The sequence below is a fragment of the Eptatretus burgeri genome, chromosome 5 (genome assembly GCF_056783735.1).
Source record: "Eptatretus burgeri isolate ZD-2024b chromosome 5, Ebu_testis_v1, whole genome shotgun sequence".
Lineage (NCBI taxonomy): Eukaryota > Metazoa > Chordata > Myxini > Myxiniformes > Myxinidae > Eptatretus > Eptatretus burgeri.
The window spans coordinates 97,964,490-97,982,812 of NC_140965.1; the positions used below are offsets into that span (position 1 = coordinate 97,964,490).

Here is an 18,323-nt window from a genome sequence, read left to right on the forward strand (position 1 = left end):
TCATCTGACAGTGTGTAACATGCAGACATGAGATATATGAACAAAACATATACTGTTTTGTATACGTTTTGCAGAGGGGGGAGGTAAGGAGTGTTGTTGAAAGGGTGTGGGGGATTGCAGAATAGCTCGGGGCGGGGGCCGAATGAGGAGGAGAAAAGGCTCTGTGGTGCTGGGGGAGGGGGACAAGAGAGGGGGAAGAAGGCAGTTGAGGATTTTAGGAGGTGGAGTGAAGAGATGGAGGTAAGAGGGCAGTGGAAGAAGGCAGCTTTGTGGATGGGAGGGGGGGGCAACTTTCAGAAGGATGAGTGAGGAGGATGAATGGTAGGAGAATGGTGAGGGGGCAGTTTTTGAGAGAAGTGAGAGGGAGGTTTGGAGGGAGAAGAATGGGATGATTGCTTTGAGAGTGAGGGTGAGAGGGGTGAGTTGGCACTGAAGTTGGAAAAAAGAATGGTTGATGGAAAGCGAACATTCATAGCAATCTGGGGTTTTTTAAAGTTTTAGGTCAGTTATGCGATTAAACACATTTCTTGAGGGATGCAATAAAGGCGAATTCAGAGAATGGAGAGAAGAAACGCTGTAACAGTTGGATTTTTTAGGCAAGGAATGAAGGAAAGGTCGAATTGAGAGCAACCTGTTTAAATAGCAGAAGAGAAGTGCATTCTGATACAGTAAAGAGTACCACATGTGTGAAAGAGGAAGATGAAGCATTATGAGATTGTTTTTGTTATTATTATTAATGTTTGAGAGAGATTTCAACAGATTAGGTCATGGAAGTGTTGTCAAAAAATAGAGGAAGAAGAAGAAGAAGAATAAGAGGAGATGACGAAGATGAAGAATCGGAGAAAGGTAGCGGTTTTTTTTTTTAAAGATAAGAAAAAGAGTGATTAGTTGGGATGGGGGACGTTAAGAAAGTGGGAAAGATAGAAATTGAAGATAATGGGGAGAAAAAACATAAACACGATCGTACACCGAGGGGAACAAAGGGTAGGCCTCAAGCCTCAAGGATAGGCCTCAAGAACCCAGTAAGACAAGTTCGACGAAATCTCATAAAATAGCACGATTTTTGAAACAAAACCGAACTAGGAACACACAGTAACATGCAGGTGAGAAAATAAACAGTTAAAACGGGATAGATAACGACTGGAAACTTAACTTTGAGATCGTCAGCATGGAGCCCCCAAGGAGACCTGCCAATGCTCCAAACCCAGAACCGGAAGTTAGCTCTCATACGAGCCTCGACAAGGTATACAAAAAAAAAAAAATATATATATATATATATATATATATATATATATCTAAAAAACTGTGTACGAAGCCTGAAGGTAGAAATTGGAAAGGTAGGGGAAGTATGCATTCGCGGGGATGGAACCGATTGTGAATGTTTCGAAATGGTAGATAATAATTAATTATCGATGGATCACAATCGATTCTTGCTTAGTTCTAAAATTTATTGGTGGATTTCTTGTGCACCATTGTTCTGTCTCACCAATGAATCTAGCAAGAGTAAACAATGAGACTACACATTTAAACTATGGAATCACCAAGATCTTTCACTTTAGGAGTTAAAAGTGCAGTGACAGAACATTTGGGATCTCCGTCATCAACAACCCAAATGTGTGATATTTTTTGGAGTTGCAGTATATGCCTGTGTACAAATTAAATCTCATATACAATAACAAGCTTAATTTATCGCTCATTAAAAAAAGAAGATGGAACGTCCAAATCTTGTACAACACTGTGCAAAATAACTATTTCACTTCATGTTTACTAACTACAAGGTGGGTAACAAAGGTATATCTGGCAAAAGTGAAAATGAGCATTTAAGAGTGAACAGAAAGAGAAGGCAAAATTATACATTCAAATGCATTTCATACTGTGATGTCCTTGACATGGTATTTACATGTTAACATGAGCGTACCCAGAGCTCAAGGGACTTGTTAGGACAAAATCATCTTCTTGAGCATCAACAAGTGGCTGGGTCAGGTGGAAGGAAGAGAGAGAGAGAGAAGGATGGGTGGAAAGTGGAAAATGGGAATAAAATGTGAACAAGAAAAGATTCAAAGCAATGAGATTATAAACTGGAATGGCACACGGTAGTGCGCATACCTCTGCCAGGTTGAACAATTTACGTTTTGTATCCCACTGATAGGCCGGATCTGAATCCAGATCTTAAGAAAAATCGAATGAGCTTGTTCTTGTCACCTACCCAACTCATCCACCAAGTTTTGTCATAATCCTTTCAGAGCTTTTTTCAAATATCATGCTAAATACAGTACTATCGTTTTTGGTCCTATCACTACTCAATGGTGAAGAATTAATTTTTAAAATTCAAGTTTCAGGATCAGTATCTTCACCAAAATGTAAACAATTCATCCTTGTGACACACCCAACCTGTCCACCAAATTTAGTCTGAATACGTCCCTAACTTTTTGAGATCCTATTCACACAGACAGACAAACAGGCAGACAAACTGACGGTGGTGAAAACATAATGACCGTCCACCTTTGATGGAGGAGGTAATTGCTCTTTCATTCTCAAGCAGCAACTATCAATGGTTGATGGACCTCTATCACTCTCCCCCTGCTCTTTCTCTCCCCCCCTCCTCTTTCCTTCTCTCCTCTCTCCCTCCTCTCCAACGACTTGCCATGCTGATATATTTGAGAATGTGCAAAGCGACAAAGCCCGCGTCATTCCACAACGCCCCCAACAAGTGTGTCCACTCTCAGGAGAACCAGAAAATAACATCGATCCAACCTGAAGAATGAATTTCAAACTTGTCTCCCTCCTCTAAAACCTGGTGGCACCTTGTTAAGTCTCTCTCTGGAGTATGTTCCCCTTCGATCCATTTCCACTTTTCAAATGTCACCAGTGCCCCCAAGGCAGTGTTGTAGGCCCCATAGCACTCCTAATTTTCATCAACAATCTCTCTGACTGAAAAATCCTCTTTAGTTCTTTTCTGATGACTGCACTCTCTGCCGTGACATCTCTCATCCCTCTCCTTTAGACCTTCAAAAAAAAAAAAAAATCACAAGCTGGTCAAACACTTGTAATTTGTCTTCCAACCCTCAGAAATCGAAATCTCTCTCTCCCTCTCTCAAAAACTATCTATTTATCACTGTCTCTCTCCAAAAGGACCGTCTGGCAAACCCTCCCATCTACTTTCTTAACAATTCTCTTGAGGAAGTTTGCTCACTCAAACTCCTGGGTCTCACTATCAGACATGATCATTATTGGGCAAACCACATTTTAACGTCGGCCTCAAAAGCCAACCACCGACTGGGTATCCTCTGCCATACAAAGTCCTTCCTTGGCACACCTGAACTCTTATCCACCTTATATATTCTATGTTCTAGCTCTTCCATGAGCCTTGACTGGATACAATTTTTTTTAAGTTCAATCTAATGCATGAGCACAAAATAAAATACAAAAAAGTGAAATAATTTGATATTCATTTGTCCGTCACATCAAACAAGAAAGTACATTTCCTTTATCAAAGACGTCAGTGACCAAGCTCGTGGTCCAGAAGCAATGTGGATCTTTTCCAATGCGACTCATATTACAAAGATTCCTTGGCAACCCCATTCAAACAAGCTTCACTAGCAGAAATAAATATCTACAAACCATTGTGATGACAGATTGTCAACATAAACACTGCCCTGTTGTACCAAAGATCATTATGATGATGCAGTATCACAAATTCTAAGTAAACAAGCAAGCCTGGTCTTGGCTTCGTGGCTCGGGTGGCTGGCTTGGGATCTTAGGGTCCTGAGTTTGCGCCCCAGTCAGCTGTTGAATTAAAACCAGGTGGGGTTGACTCAGCCTATCATCCTTCTGAGGTTGGCAAAATGAGCACCAGTGTACTAGTAATAGAAGCATTGCATTACTGGCATAGCCATGCCCTCAATCAATGATGCAACCAGCAGCCGTGGACTGCAGACGAAGAAGACGAAGTTTACAGGTGATTTTCACATTATGACTATCCCCTTGGGGTATTCATTCCAAAAACAATCAAAAGTGATTGTTCCTGTACCATGTAACATACTTTCATCCATGTACACAAATACCTGGCCATTTAGCAATCTACTAAACCAAAATCCATTGAAATCATTTTGCTTTACAATCAATCACATACTCGGACATTGAACCCGAGATATTGGGTTCTTTGTTTTTTTTTAACCATTACTTTTCTGCAACAACAGTTCGAACAGAACTCATTTCCTTTTTCATATCCTTACCATATAAAAGACCTCGCTCTCAGAGATGGGGAGTGGGGGATCCTTGCTTATTCTCAACGGGGACTTGTAAGGGCTGCAATAAAGATGAGAATTGTAAACAAAAACAAAGCCAACAAAAAATGTATTCCAACCAATATGTACGACTTAGCTTGCTGGGTAGAGCGACTTGGGTTAAAATAATAATAAATAAATAAAATAATAATAATAATAATAATAATAATAATAATAATAATAATCAAGAAGCATTTTTGGAATGTTTTGTTGTTTCTGAAACTGAGTTTTCCAACTTCCAGGGCATTTTAAATGTTTTCAGTGTTCGGCTCAAAGCAAAGAGTAAAACGAAATAAAACATAAAACAAGGAGTAGGAGCACTGTTTGGGATTGACTGTAAATAATTACTGCCATGACCACGTCTAGTGCGTGTCTCCTTCCAACTCCTGTCCCTTACTCTCACCCGGAGCTGCCAACAGGGTGAGAAGAATAATGGGGAATGATAGGGGTGTGGTTGGGTGCACAGTGGGGAAAGGTTGAAGTAGATTAAATCAATGTTGAGAAATTTGAAATCCACATCAGGAAAGGCTTGGTCTTCCTCTAACAGAAGTGAAGTACACATCCTCCAACACATGCTCGCGATCATACATCACACGACGTCGCACAATCACGCACACCTGCACACGGTGCAAGTGACAAGACACAAGCCTCAATTTAACCAAATTTTTTCGATAGAACGACGGTTTATTTTTTCCTCCCTTTATCCATTATTGGTTTTTTTTCTTTTTCACATCATCAAAAAAACCAACTCCATGTTCAACCCCCAAACGCAACCTTACTCCCAACGGTTTCTTTCAGACCTGCTGTAAAGTGTGCTGTAGCTCGTAGAGCCAGGTACGTATCCCAGAATGCTCTGCTGATCCAGCTGCTCAGTCAGTGGTGACGAGTCATCCTCTAAGCCCGACACATCCTCGGCATCAACTGCAGAGCAGAACGTACATTGTTTTTCAGCCTGATGAAAGGTTCGATGCATACATTCCCCTTCAACTGCACACAAATTTGGTTATGCAAATCAAGCACTTGCTAAACGTACCCCTCATATGCTATGTGGAGACAAACAGGATTCAAGCCGAGCCAAAATGCCTTGAAATTTAAAGACCATTTTCTTGCTGATCACATCTGAAAGCAGAAATGTCGTCTTCTTCTTTTGGCCGAAGGCCCAGGGTGCATGTGTTTTGCTTTTACAAGCTTTGAATGACCCTATATTTTAGTCAATGGGCTAAAGTACACACAAAAAATGCGCTTTTTGTCTCAATGGTTTTATTTTTTTTTTACTTTTTATTAATTAAAAGGGCATTTCTCAATATAAAAATGCATGTCCAAGAATGACTTGTTAAAATGTTGGCTTGAACAGTACCTTCTTGACTCTAGAGGTTGTTGTTATTTATTTGCAGTGATCTTTCACTATCATTGAATCATGGATTTAAGAAAAGAAAGATTTAAGAAAAGTGTTCTGTTTATGACAGGACATAACTCTCTTCGAGTAGCTTGAATATCACATGCTAGACTTGGGCCTTACAGGACGGTTCAGTGTCCATTTTACATGAATTACAAGGACATTAGTAGACAATGGACAAATCCACACAGTACTATGGGATTGACCTGGACTCACAACATCGTAAGTGTTGGGGCTGACAGGATGGCCAAGATGTACACACACTCGTCTTGAAGCTGCTAAGCTGTTTCGCCTGGGTTCGAATCCTGACCAAAATATAAACTGTCACATGGGTGTTTCACAGTCAGGGTGTGCCATCCCTCGGTTGGATGTTAAACTGGCATCCCATCTGCCAGCATTTGTTGGAGGACATTAAAGATACCATGTTGCCCTTTGCAGAGAGTAGTAGGCGAGCTATCACCGGCACCATGAACAAATTCCAAATTCCAGCCCTCGCCAGCAGAGGGCATTGCATCAGCATCACAGCCGTGCCCTCAGCCAATGATGCTACCCCGCAGCTTTGTGCTGCAGACGAACGAAGAATAATAATCACAAGTGTTCAGAAGAGAACGTGATATATTTTTTCAGGAATGCGGAGGAGGGGGGTGGGGAAATTACATTTTTATACAAAAGAATAATGATTGAGTTCGGTAAAGGATCGAAGAGTAAAAAGAAACACAAGACAAAAGACGAACAACATAAGAGGATGACATCATGGCAATGGCTGCATATTGTCGACAAATACTGTATGCTTTCATTATAGCTGTCTATCTAAATCGACCCATCAAGCATGTTTTACAACAACTATACTTTATCCAGGTTTCATATTGATTTCCTTCATGATGAATGTGATTTCCAGCAAAAGCCACTTGATCTTTAGCAAGAACGGGAAGGATAAAACCCTTTTGAATACATTGCTTACTGACTCTGTTCGGACAATAGTGAGAGTGATTGTCCCTGCCCTTGATCGTTTCTACCCCCATTAACACACCGAACATAATCCAACCTTCTCACGTGCAGATAACTGTGTTTCCTTCCCTCTTCTTCTGTTCATTCATTCCCTTGCTGGTTGTGTCCATCTGTACTGGCTCCATTGCCCCTATCAGTTTGTTGACTTTTTTAACCTCTGTCACCTTGCTCTTCCACAAAAAAGTATTCGAAATTTCCCAAAAGCGACATGTTCGAAATGTTACGTACGGCGGAAATTTTCCCAAAGTAACTTGCAACAAAGGAGGATGCCCAGTCTGTAGCTGGCTTTTGAGGCCAGCTTTGCTCTGCAGTTGACACAGGAGAGTTCCTGGCTAATAGTGAGGCTGAGAAGTTCTTCCAGTGCCAAACTAGGGAAATAGATAGGTGGCTTTAGAGTGGTGAGACTGTGAGATTTGCTCGGATTTAAAGTCGTGTTCAGGTTAGCAGACCAGCATCTAATAATTAATATCCATTGGATCTCAGAGTGACCCAGCTAATGTATGCCTGTATCAATGGGATGGGGGTACCGTACTACGTACATGGCGTTGAGCTTACTGCAATTTCTATAGTCACGGGTTAAGGAAAACACACACACACACACACACACACACACACACACACACACACACACACACACACACACACACACACACACACACACACACACACACATGGATACTTTGAGACCTGGGAGGGCTTCATTCCACCTTCTGAAACCTGCATATGGAGATAACAACACACACACACACACACACACACACACACACACACACACACACACACACACACAGACACACACACACACACACACACACACACACACACACACACACACACACACACACACCACTGAAGTTATTCTACTCAAAACAGGCTATGGATTGAAATCATGGGGATAAATGACAAAGCCAGAAATATTTGCTTGTTCACCAAACGTTCCACAGAAGCTTTTAAATAACAATAAACAATAAACACTCGTTTCGGATTTCTAAATGTCATGTGATGTAACACTGAAGATAAAATAAATGCTGGAGATGGAAGATGTCGAATTCAAACATTGACGAGAAGGATGTGAAACCTATATGGCGTGGAATGGTGCATACATGTAGAAACCAGCAGTGATGGGATGGTCGTGCTCTCGCGTGGTGGATGTTGTCCTGGGGGAAAAAGGGGGAAATTGTGGCGATGACAAAACTGGAATAATATCAGTCACGGCACGTGATCTTGGCAACCCAGGTATGACTAATGCTGTCTGCACTGACCTGTCTACGACGTCCTATTTCTGCATCTCACTCATTCTCTCCTTTTAAAAATAATATTGACAGCGGATAAACCTGTGACAAATTAATTTTCTAAGCCTGCCATCTCTGCTCCATGCGTATTAGTCGCAGTGAATTACAAATCAATGACAGAACAACAAGTTTAATCGGCGAATTGCAATCATACCTTCATCGTCAGAGACTTCAGGAAACTCTGTCATGGTTTCTGGGATGTTGAGTTTATGCTTGTCTGCACCTGTTTCCTTAAACTGCATCAAAGATAAAAATATGAAAACAATGAGTTAGCATGAGACAGAGATGACGGTGGAAATTGCAGAAGAAAGTGCAAAATAGTTAAATTAATAGTCTTCGTTGAGACCACATTTGCTACAGGCCTGTCAATTTCGCAAATGTTTTACGGCTTCACGCCATCCCTAAAGCATCAGCCCTCCACCATGTCGACATTTTTATTGTTGACCTTGTAAAAATAATTAATGGTTCAATGCTGAAATTGTGCTCAATTATATTCCTCTATTTGAGCCCGTTATACAGGAAGTGACGGCAGTGCTGATCAAAGCAGCGAGGGTAAACCAAGATGGCGACCAACATAGTCACGTGTGTTGTGGACCGTCAATGTATCGTTCATTTCCTGAAGAAAGAAACCATCAAACCCACTGAAGTTCACCAAAAGACTGCCTGAATATTTTGGCGATGCTCATCTTTCACGTAGGTGTGTTTAAATGGTACAGCGAGATAAAAAAAAAATGGCCGTGAATTGGTGAGCGAACTTGAGTATTCCACAAATGTAACTGACTGATGTGACTCAAACGAACATAAAATGTGTTCAACAGCGAATCTGGAGAATCGCCTCATTACTAAAAGTGAAAATTCCGAAATATTCCGCATCGGTGTTGGAAATGTGAATCGTTCATTGTCGAGTAAAATCCAGTTCGGTTAATGGAAAGGGGGCAACAAAGGAAACAGATGGGTCAGGAAGTTTTCAGTCACCCCCTGCCCCCCACCTCCTCAACTGCATATAAAGTCCAGACTTGTCACCGTATGACTGTGGCTGCCAGGATATATCTAGATAAATGCACACTAACCTCTGAATTGTCTAGCCGGGGTTTGAATCCTGACCCAGATATAAACCGTCATCCTGGTGTTTCACAGACAGGTTGATTGATGCGCTCAGATGGACGTTAAACGGGATTCCCACAGGCTAGAAATAGTTGGTGAATCATAAAGATCCCGTGGTGTCTCTGCGAAGAGGACGCAATATCGCTGGCACCCTGAACAGATAAATTCCTGCCTGAATGTGCATGGGCACTTCACCACCGTCACTGGCACACCTCAGCGAAGAAGCAACCATCATGCCAAATGAATATGTGAATCCCAGTTCAATATGAATTTGCAAACAACAACCTTGTGGTTTACATCTATTTTGACCTCTTAAAGAAAATTTGGATGGCATTCAGTTTAACAATGATGAAAAGGTCAAAGCACATGCCATGAAATGGCGACGTGTCCCAAACAGAGACATGCTCCAAGTCAAAGCACATGCCCTAAATATTATGATGCAGATGGCATGAAAACGCCAACACACCAATGAGACATGTATGTGCATGTAGCAGGTGTACCGTATCAATTAAATAAATAAATAAATAAATAAATAAATATGCCAGTGATAATTTTACAGATTCTTAACTTGTGCTCGATGATGGAGTAAATAGACAACAATTTTTCATGCATAAATACTGTTGATGTTTATGACATTGCAAATATTAATGGTTACATGGTCTTGTAAACTTATCTACCAAAATTATTGGTATGCAACTAAAAATAGCTGTGTAAATCAGCGGGAACGCCAAACTAGGTGTCGTGACCAAAAATGATTACAGCAAGTGAAGCACCCTCTGATAGGGTCAAGCCCTTACGAGTGTCGCCGGTTCGTCCGTCACTCTCTGAAGTGTGTCTTCAAGCGAGATGTATCCCAGGCTCCGTGCCACGTCCAGTGGCCGACTTCCATCCTTTACACAGCAAAGTACGGAATTATTGATTTATATAGAATAAATTCCTAAGGGTATTGATCACAGCATGATGAGAATATCTCAAGAAGTTTAAGGAATGGAGATCAATGACAGAAAATAAATTGTTGGGTTTCAGTGTTATAAACAATGTCTCACAGAGCAGCGCTCGTTTGGTTTGGCCTCGTGTTGAAGGAGTAAATTGACGATATTGCCATGGCCTTGCTGCGTTGCCTGGTGCAGTGCCGTATATCCATCCTGCCCATCGGAACAAGCAATTGCGAGTAAACACTTGATGACTCTTACTGTTTAATCAATAAGGTTGTTCTACCAGCTTAACCATTGAGCATGAATTCCATATCTGTCGAATAAGTAGAATTCTATACATTTATCCACAATGCAATGGAAAATAAGAGGTAAAAAATGAACTTCACAATTCGAGTTAAGATGGTTGGTCAGGACTTCCAAAAGGAAGATTGCAATAACGGTTATTAAGGATCCATGGTTGGAAAATGTCGACTGTGAATATGAAATTGATAATTACACTAAACAAGATACCGCACATGTTGATTAAAAACTATGAAAAAGAACAAACAAAACTCGGAATGAACCATTTCCATTTAATACTTGAAAATTTTTGACATCGAGAGAGCTATATTGAAAAGTAAAAAGGTATGATGAATCTCGAGTATTCAGATGCTGACCTTGTTCTTGGCATCGACATCAACACCATGTTGCAGCAAGAAGGCGACCATGCGGATGTTGCCATAGTGACTGGCGATATGCAGGGGTGTGTAACCCAACTAGAACACAAAAAGGTGATCACACGGAGCCAATTTATTGCATATTTATGGGTGCGTGCATCAATCAATGGTGCACATGCAGGAGATACCTGTGTCTTTGGCTCCAAGGCGGCGCCATGCGTGAGAAGAGCTGCAGCCACCTCCACATGGTCCTCTTGTGCAGCGAGGTGCAGTGGAGTCAGCCCGGCCTGTTGCATCCACACCACAAGCGCACAGTGACACATCTCAAACGTACCTGCACATCGTGCTCAAGTACTCCTGCACGTGTCATTTAACCCACAATGCATGGAACGTCACAATCACCATGTACTCTAGAACTCAATGGCACAATGTAACAAAAATAATCACATCACGAGGTAAATGTGGTAAGTGCACTTCACAACTTCAAGAAGTCTCAACCCTTCAAAGTGACCTTCTGATGAAGCTATATCGTTACCGGGCAAAACATTTTTAACCAAACGATCTGCTGAACCACCTCCCATGTAACATTCTTCTTGAAGGTATATTGCGATCTTGCACAATGATTAACCTGTTCGTGAGTTGCAGGTTTGTTGTTTCCCACTATGTGTCTGTCTAAGGAGTCAGCGATGCCCATCAGAAGTGTGCCCTTTGCAGTCAGAGTTATACCTACTGCTGTATGATTATTTTTCCCCAAATTTTTAAATTATGCACGTACACCAGAAAAAATAAATACAAAGGGAAACAAGAACAGCACTCAGTAGAGTGCATAACCAGGCTAAATAGTTAATGTTTTGTATCCGCAGAGAGGCTGGATCTGGATCCAGACCTGAACCAAAATCTGAACCATCCACCGAGTTTTGTCATAATCCGTCCAACGTTTCAAGATATCGTGCTAGATAATATTTTTGGCCTTATCTCTCAATGGTGAAGAATCATTAAGAATTAAAAAAAAAAAAATTCTTGTATCTGGATCCAGATTTTCACCAAAATCTAATCAATTTGGCTTCGTCACACACCCAACCTGTCCCCCAAAGTTTTGTCCAAATCCGTCAATAACTTTTTGATATCCTTCTCACAGACAGACAAACAGAGAGACAGACGGGGATTAAAATGTAACCTCCGTGCAAATTCGGTGGTGGAGGTAACTCGTCTTCATAAAAATTTTAGTCAGTCTGAGTCAGTGGAAAAATAAGGACAGTGAATTTTATCAACAAAATATTGAGAGAGGTATGCAAACCACCCTGAGGGAGAAGGTGAAATGATGTTTCGGGCGTGAGCCCTCTTGCTTTGAAAAGAATGGCTGACGTCCAAAACGTCACTTCATACACAGCGGTTACACTCCTTCCTCACAGCGGTTATCACACCTCTCTCAACATTTTTTTGACAACATTAATTGTCCAACGATAAATACACCTTTTATTGGACACCGTCTTCAGTGTTAGCACCTATTTCACAGGTGGGCAGCAAAGGCTTTCACTGCCACCTTCTTGTGAATACAGTAATACCTCGCTTAGTGCTCAGGATGTGTTCCTGGAAAAGAGAGCACTAATCAAATCAAAAATGCGCTAAACGGGGTCATTAGACAATTGTTCAGATGGAGATGCGTTCCCCCAACAGCAGCATATCATGGTTTCATTGGAGTATCAGTAATAAAATTAATCATAATATAGATGGTAAACATATTATTTTATGACTAAAAAGAATAATTTTTTTATAATTATATCATCCGTAAGTATTAACAAACACATAAAATATGTACAAACATCATGAAAAAGAATAATTGCTGCTGCTCCGACACCTCTTACATGGCAGCGGCGGGGGACGAGGTGGGAGAAGGCTCATCCTGTTGCAAAACGAGGGCAGAGTAAACAGCGCCGATTGGATCAGAGTGTTTGCATACAGTACAGACAATGACGGCGAGTGTGTTTACTCGGCGAGCGCTCCGTGTTTTGGATTTTCTTCGTTGTATTTTTTTGTAAAGATTTTCTGCAGGAAAAACAGCTCTATAATGAATCAGCGTTCTCCGGGGCAGCGTTGAGCGAGGTATTACTGCAATGTTAATCGATATAGATCCACTTTATAAACACAACCGATTACAAAGCTGGCCAAACAGTTGAAATGTAGCATACTTGCCTTTGAACTTTCTTTCTTGCCAAGTTATAAGCCGTCAATTGAGTGCATCATAGCCAGGGTATACCATTGCATCAGTGAGTAAACTATTTTTGAAGGGGACATTAAGCGACCTGTCCCACCTGATAGCACTCACACGTGGACGTTAAAGATCCTACCACACCTTCCGACAAGGTGTGGCCCATTACGGGCTGGTACGGCAGCCGAAGCCTCAATTTCTGCCCTGGTTAAGGGCTGCTTCAAAAGCAGCCTGCAATTGAGTCGTGACCTATTCAGGTAGATTCTCCATACACAAAAAGTTCACAATCGGTTATGGGAGCTCTGATGCCTTCAGAATAGTATGGGACAATAACTAAATACTGGTACATGGAACATCCCTTGGACACTCTTCGAGCTCTTCCATGAGCCTTGACTTCTGTAGAAATAAACATTTAGCAGAAGCAAATCAGACTTTTAGAAAGTGAAATTGCATCTGCCCTCACAGTATTATACCGTACATGTAATGACTTACAAGCCTGCTTTTGGCTTTTGCAAGTCATTTTTCTGAGAAGCAAAGACTTCATGGTGATGACTGAGAAAATTTAAAATAATAAAAAATAAATGACTATGTATAACTGCAGTGAAGAGTGCTGACATCAATTCCATCATTCATAAATTGCTGGAATTCCACTCTACTCACCTCCTTCTTGACCTATCAAATTGCAGCATCGATCGCTTCCCATTTCAAGGTGCATGCGACCTTCTCCTCAACAACACTAATGGATGTTAAACTCTCTGGCATATGTTGCAAAACTTTTTTTCATGAAGGAATTATTGACGTGAAAATTATCTTGATTCTGCCCTTCATCTCCCCTCCCTGCACTTTACTGTCGGCGCTCAAGATGCCATTAACCCATAACTGAGTGCATATAACTGGACCTTTAATGCACTGCATCCCAGCAACTAAACAGTTCTCAAGCATCTGTAAATGCAACTGGCATGTCAGGATGGGAGGATGAGATCGGGTAATTAATGGTGGGGAACATTCATTCATTCATTATTTAAAACCCACTTGCTCTATTAGGGATGCACCGCTTGCGACGGCTGTCAGTAGTGAAAAGAGACTGCAGGACAGAGGGTTAAACGAGAAGAATTTTATTGCAGGTCTATTTTTTACATGGCCATGGTGATTGGAGAAGTAATTGAATTCGAAATTAGTGAAATAATGAATGACTGGCTGTGGTAAAGTGGTTTCACAAATGCACAGGAATGGAATGCTATTTGGAACAAAAAGAAAAGAAAGGAAAGAGGTTCCTGCATCAACATTTTGCACGCAAACTGCAAGATGGGATTTACCGCAAAAAAGATCGGACAAAACAGCAAGATGCACAAGGAATGAAAAGTACAACTTGGATTATCGTTTCGTATTAGACCTTCACTATAATCATAAAAAGGTAAACAGAGCCGAGTAGATTAATCATGGACAGTGTGTTTTTAAGGAGATTCCAATGAGCTTGAGTATCTGAGAAACAAAACAGAGGAAGAAAATGCTCTCTGGTATAAGGCGAACGATGTGGGGTTCAAACCAGTCTAGAGAAGAGGTGTTCCTTCATCATACGGCTACTGATTACCTGGGTGGTGGGACCTGGGGCCGCACCAGCATGCAGCAAGGCGCTGACCACCCCTAGGTGTCCACGGAGGCTCGCGAGGTGCAGCGGTGTTACCCCACCCCGAGTTCGTGCTTCGCGGTCCGCACCTCGAGACAGCAGTGACGCCACCACCGGACCACCTTCAGGGCTGCTGTATCTTTGCCCTGGGCCACATTGAGCTGCGATGTGCAACGCGGTGTGGCCACTCTGATTGAATACAAGATGGATAGGTTTCAGTGATTGTAAGTAGCCGATTTTAACAGAGAAGACCGATGTCGGTCATGTCACTACGTGATGTCTGCCAAAACATGGCATTGTCTTTCATGTCAAGGAGTCAAAAAGTTTTTTTTTTATATAAACGATTAAAGGGCTTGCACATGTGAATCTTGGTGTAGAAGTTCATCTTTGTCTATGGAAGATTTTGCAACAAGCGTCTCAAATCTTTCCCATACCGATGGATGCATTTCCCAAAAATCTTGGAAAAGAAGTCCGTGCACCACACAGGTTTTGGATCTTAGAAAACTGCTTTTGGATCCGAATCTTTTTAAAAAGGGGAAAACATTTTGACTTTGACCCGTGTGCCGCAACATGGGGATTAAATAAAAGGACAAAATAAGAAGATATTTAACACAACGTTTTGCTTTAGGATCCATGTCTTTTATATTTCATTTAAAATTTGAGGGTCTAGGAAACAAAACACACACTCCACACACAATCTGTCTTACATTCATCCCATTTTTATCAAATCAATTTGCAGTTTCCAAATATATCTGCTGATTATTATTATTATTATTATTATTATTATTATTATTATTATTTCATGTGCAGCCGGTGACTGCTGGTCCCATCATCACTGGGAGTGCAGCTGTGTAGCTGGTGCAGTGCCCCCTGTTTCCAGTAAGCTGGTACTCATTTTGCCGACCTCGGAAGGATGCCAGGCTGAGTCAACCCACCTAGTGATATTTAACGGAAAAAAACAGAGGCTCAAACTCAAGACCCTCAGATCTTACGGCAGCGACCTTAACCGTTAAGCCAACACCACGCAAATATTGGCTGATGAGAGTTCAATAACATAAAACAAACTGAGCCGAAATTATTCAGAATTGAACATTTGAAACCACTTCAGGTGGGGGTGCCACACCAGGTACATCCGATCACTTTTCAGAAGTTCGAGTGGATTGAACCTGCAGAGTCAGATTCTATTTCCTGCCATCCTTGCCAACTGTCGAATGCAAATTCACCTTTTATAGTCATAGATTTCCCTTCAATGAAGATAAAAAGGGCATTTAAAAAGTTATGAAAATCTACTTCTTCTATAGTGCTCACAATTAATCCCACTTTCTTGTAAGGTCCACCAAGCGGGAGGTTTGGCCCAAATCTGACGTTCTACTGGAGCTGATTTGGACAGGAATTTGTAATTTGCTCATTGCGCTGGCGATACCGCTTTCTTGTGGAGTTGGTGATGGGTAGAAATTTGGACTGAGTCTTTCATGAACTGGCTAGCCAGGTTTGCCATTCAACTGTAACTGACTTGGACAGGAATTTGGATTTATTTACACGTCTGCCACAGATGCCACACTGGCCGAGCTTGGAGGTGTGAGAGATCTGATCAGATGACCGGCATGTCATATTGATGCTAATATCATCAATGAAGCTTCAGCTGCAGTGCAAGATCAAAGTGCACATTGAAGACAAATGTATCTTTAATTAATGGCAATATGCAACCACAACAGGTGAACTTGCATTAAACAGCAGACAAATGTGATGGGAATAAATCTTGAGTCCGCAGGTTATATCCACTGTCAAGACATACAAAGCTTTCGTCCGCAGCCTGATGGAGTACTGCTCTCCCCTCTGGGCTGGTCCTCCTGCCTCTCACCTTTCTCGACTTCACACTGTGGAAACCAAGGCATTTCGGATCATTGGTATCTCCCACAATGAGGCTGAGTCTTTGGGCCTCTCACTCAATCACCGCACCGCAGGCAGGTCGGTGGTCTTTCTGTCTTCTAGCGTCTCCTTCCGGTCTTGCCCCCCTTGCTCTGTCTGCGATTTGTCCCCACCATATTTCCGCAGGGTGCTCAAGGTCTGCCAACAACCCCCTTCTGGTAAAACTACCAAAATCACAAATTACTGCTCACCTTCACTCTTTCATTACTCTTTCTTCCTGCCTTTGGAATAAACTCACTCACTCTATTCAATCCCATTCTTCCCTCCAAGCCTTCAAATCAGCTGTTCCCCACAACCTCTTATCGTCCCCCATCCAAATCCTCAATCTTTTCTACCCCCGTTAATCCACCCCAAACCCACCTCCTTCAAATTCTCTGCTTTCCTTCCTGAATCTTGGTGTAGCGTCCATCTTGTATACCACATGTTCCCCGCCCCATCCCTCTCCCTTCCACAGATCTACTAATGTCTTTGTTCCCCACTGTTTTGTCCTTCCCACGCACCTCTTGTCTCATGCCCCCCTTGTTATGTGCTGTGTGTTAGCTCTCATACGAGCCTTGACAAGGTATACAAAAAAAAGATAGGTATCGCATTGCATCGATTGATCAATGGCACGATAAGCCATGGCTCGTTTTGATTTTTAACTTTTAGTGTTGACAAGATGCGAGCCATGATTTGTTTGAATCTGGATGTAGGAATACCTTGGTGATGCAGTGTGGAGAAGCCCCCCTCTCGAGGAGCAGCAGAGCCACGTCCGGGTGCCCATAGTGTACAGCCACATGTAGAGGGGTCAGGTCGTGCTGTGCATAGGATCGTGATTTATTAAGGTTAAAGTATGTTGCCAAAAAGCATTGAATAAACAATAAAATCATAACTAGTCAGCATTGTTTTTCTGTCGAGCCAAATCCATTTTTGGCACTCCCAAGCTCCAAAATCAATTGTATGTATTCAGTGCCATGGAGTACTGCTACTCACTGTGGATTGAGGCTCCTGTATCACACATTGTAGCCCTGGATTCAATGTAGTTCAAAGCTCTATTTCTGTTTAAATTTTTTTTTAGCTCCGACAAGAACTACAAAGTACCTTTTTGAACTTCAGGCAGGTTGTTGCCCTCTTTGCCTAAAAAAAGTTTATTGTATCACCTTACACCTATAAAAGTGTGTCATTTATACCCTACAACGCTACTGGTTCCGACACATGTATCTACCAAGATCTTTCTTGTATACATCCGGATACAAGTCTTGACTGTATGCCCACTAATTATTTGTTTCCCTCTTCTTCATTTTGTACAAATTATTACAAATGTCTGCTCAGTCCTAATCTTCATTTTAGTCTTTCAAGTCGCATCAACACCGAGTCAGAGCTATTAAGCCAGAGCCCCCCCATGTCTGTCGATGACAATTATTGTGTAAATGTGCTTGTGCATGTCTCATTCTTTTTCACTTTCCTTTTACTGTTTAAATCCTCAACCACTTGATTAGTTCTTCCACAAGCTCCAACTATGTGCATCCAAGACGGACAGAATCATATTATTCTGCATTTTCTTTTCCAAAAACAGTGATTCCACAGGAAAATATGAAATCACCAGTAGAAGTCCATGGTAGAAATACCACGATATAAAAAAGAAAAAAAGGAAGCCATTTATTCTTGCGCTGGTTGAAAGAGCTCAAGAATGGGAGCTTATATATTTCTTAACAGAAAAGGAAAATATTTTTTTCAGCAGCAATCGAGGCAGTGGCCTGTTGTCTAGACACCGCCGAGATTCACTTTTTTTTGTCTGATTGGAAAATGTTTTAATTTTCCCATAGGTTCGGATTAATTTAAAGCAACTTCTACTGAATAATTATTTCTCTCCGAGGAGTGTTTCCATGTTTCAGTGTGGGA

General features: G+C 41.6%; 1 protein-coding gene across 10 annotated transcripts in view; it reads right to left on the minus strand.

Annotated features, from left to right (window-relative positions):
- Positions 1-18,323, minus strand: part of LOC147027028 (uncharacterized) — a 171,142-nt gene that overhangs the window by 61,302 nt on the left and 91,517 nt on the right. For 9 of the 10 annotated variants that reach the window (XM_085883089.1, XM_085883087.1, XM_085883084.1 and 6 more), the window contains 11 exons: positions 17,141-17,239; positions 14,478-14,702; positions 10,866-10,964; positions 10,678-10,776; positions 10,133-10,231; positions 9,884-9,976; positions 8,137-8,218; positions 7,794-7,847; positions 5,087-5,207; positions 4,236-4,308; positions 1,919-1,974 (listed from right to left, as the gene is read on the minus strand). In XM_085883089.1, coding sequence (XP_085739215.1) covers positions 1,919-1,974; positions 4,236-4,308; positions 5,087-5,207; positions 7,794-7,847; positions 8,137-8,218; positions 9,884-9,976; positions 10,133-10,231; positions 10,678-10,776; positions 10,866-10,964; positions 14,478-14,702; positions 17,141-17,239 — 1,100 coding nt within the window. The remainder of the gene's footprint in view (positions 1-1,918; positions 1,975-4,235; positions 4,309-5,086; positions 5,208-7,793; positions 7,848-8,136; positions 8,219-9,883; positions 9,977-10,132; positions 10,232-10,677; positions 10,777-10,865; positions 10,965-14,477; positions 14,703-17,140; positions 17,240-18,323) is intronic. The other variant, XM_085883085.1, reaches the window with a different exon arrangement.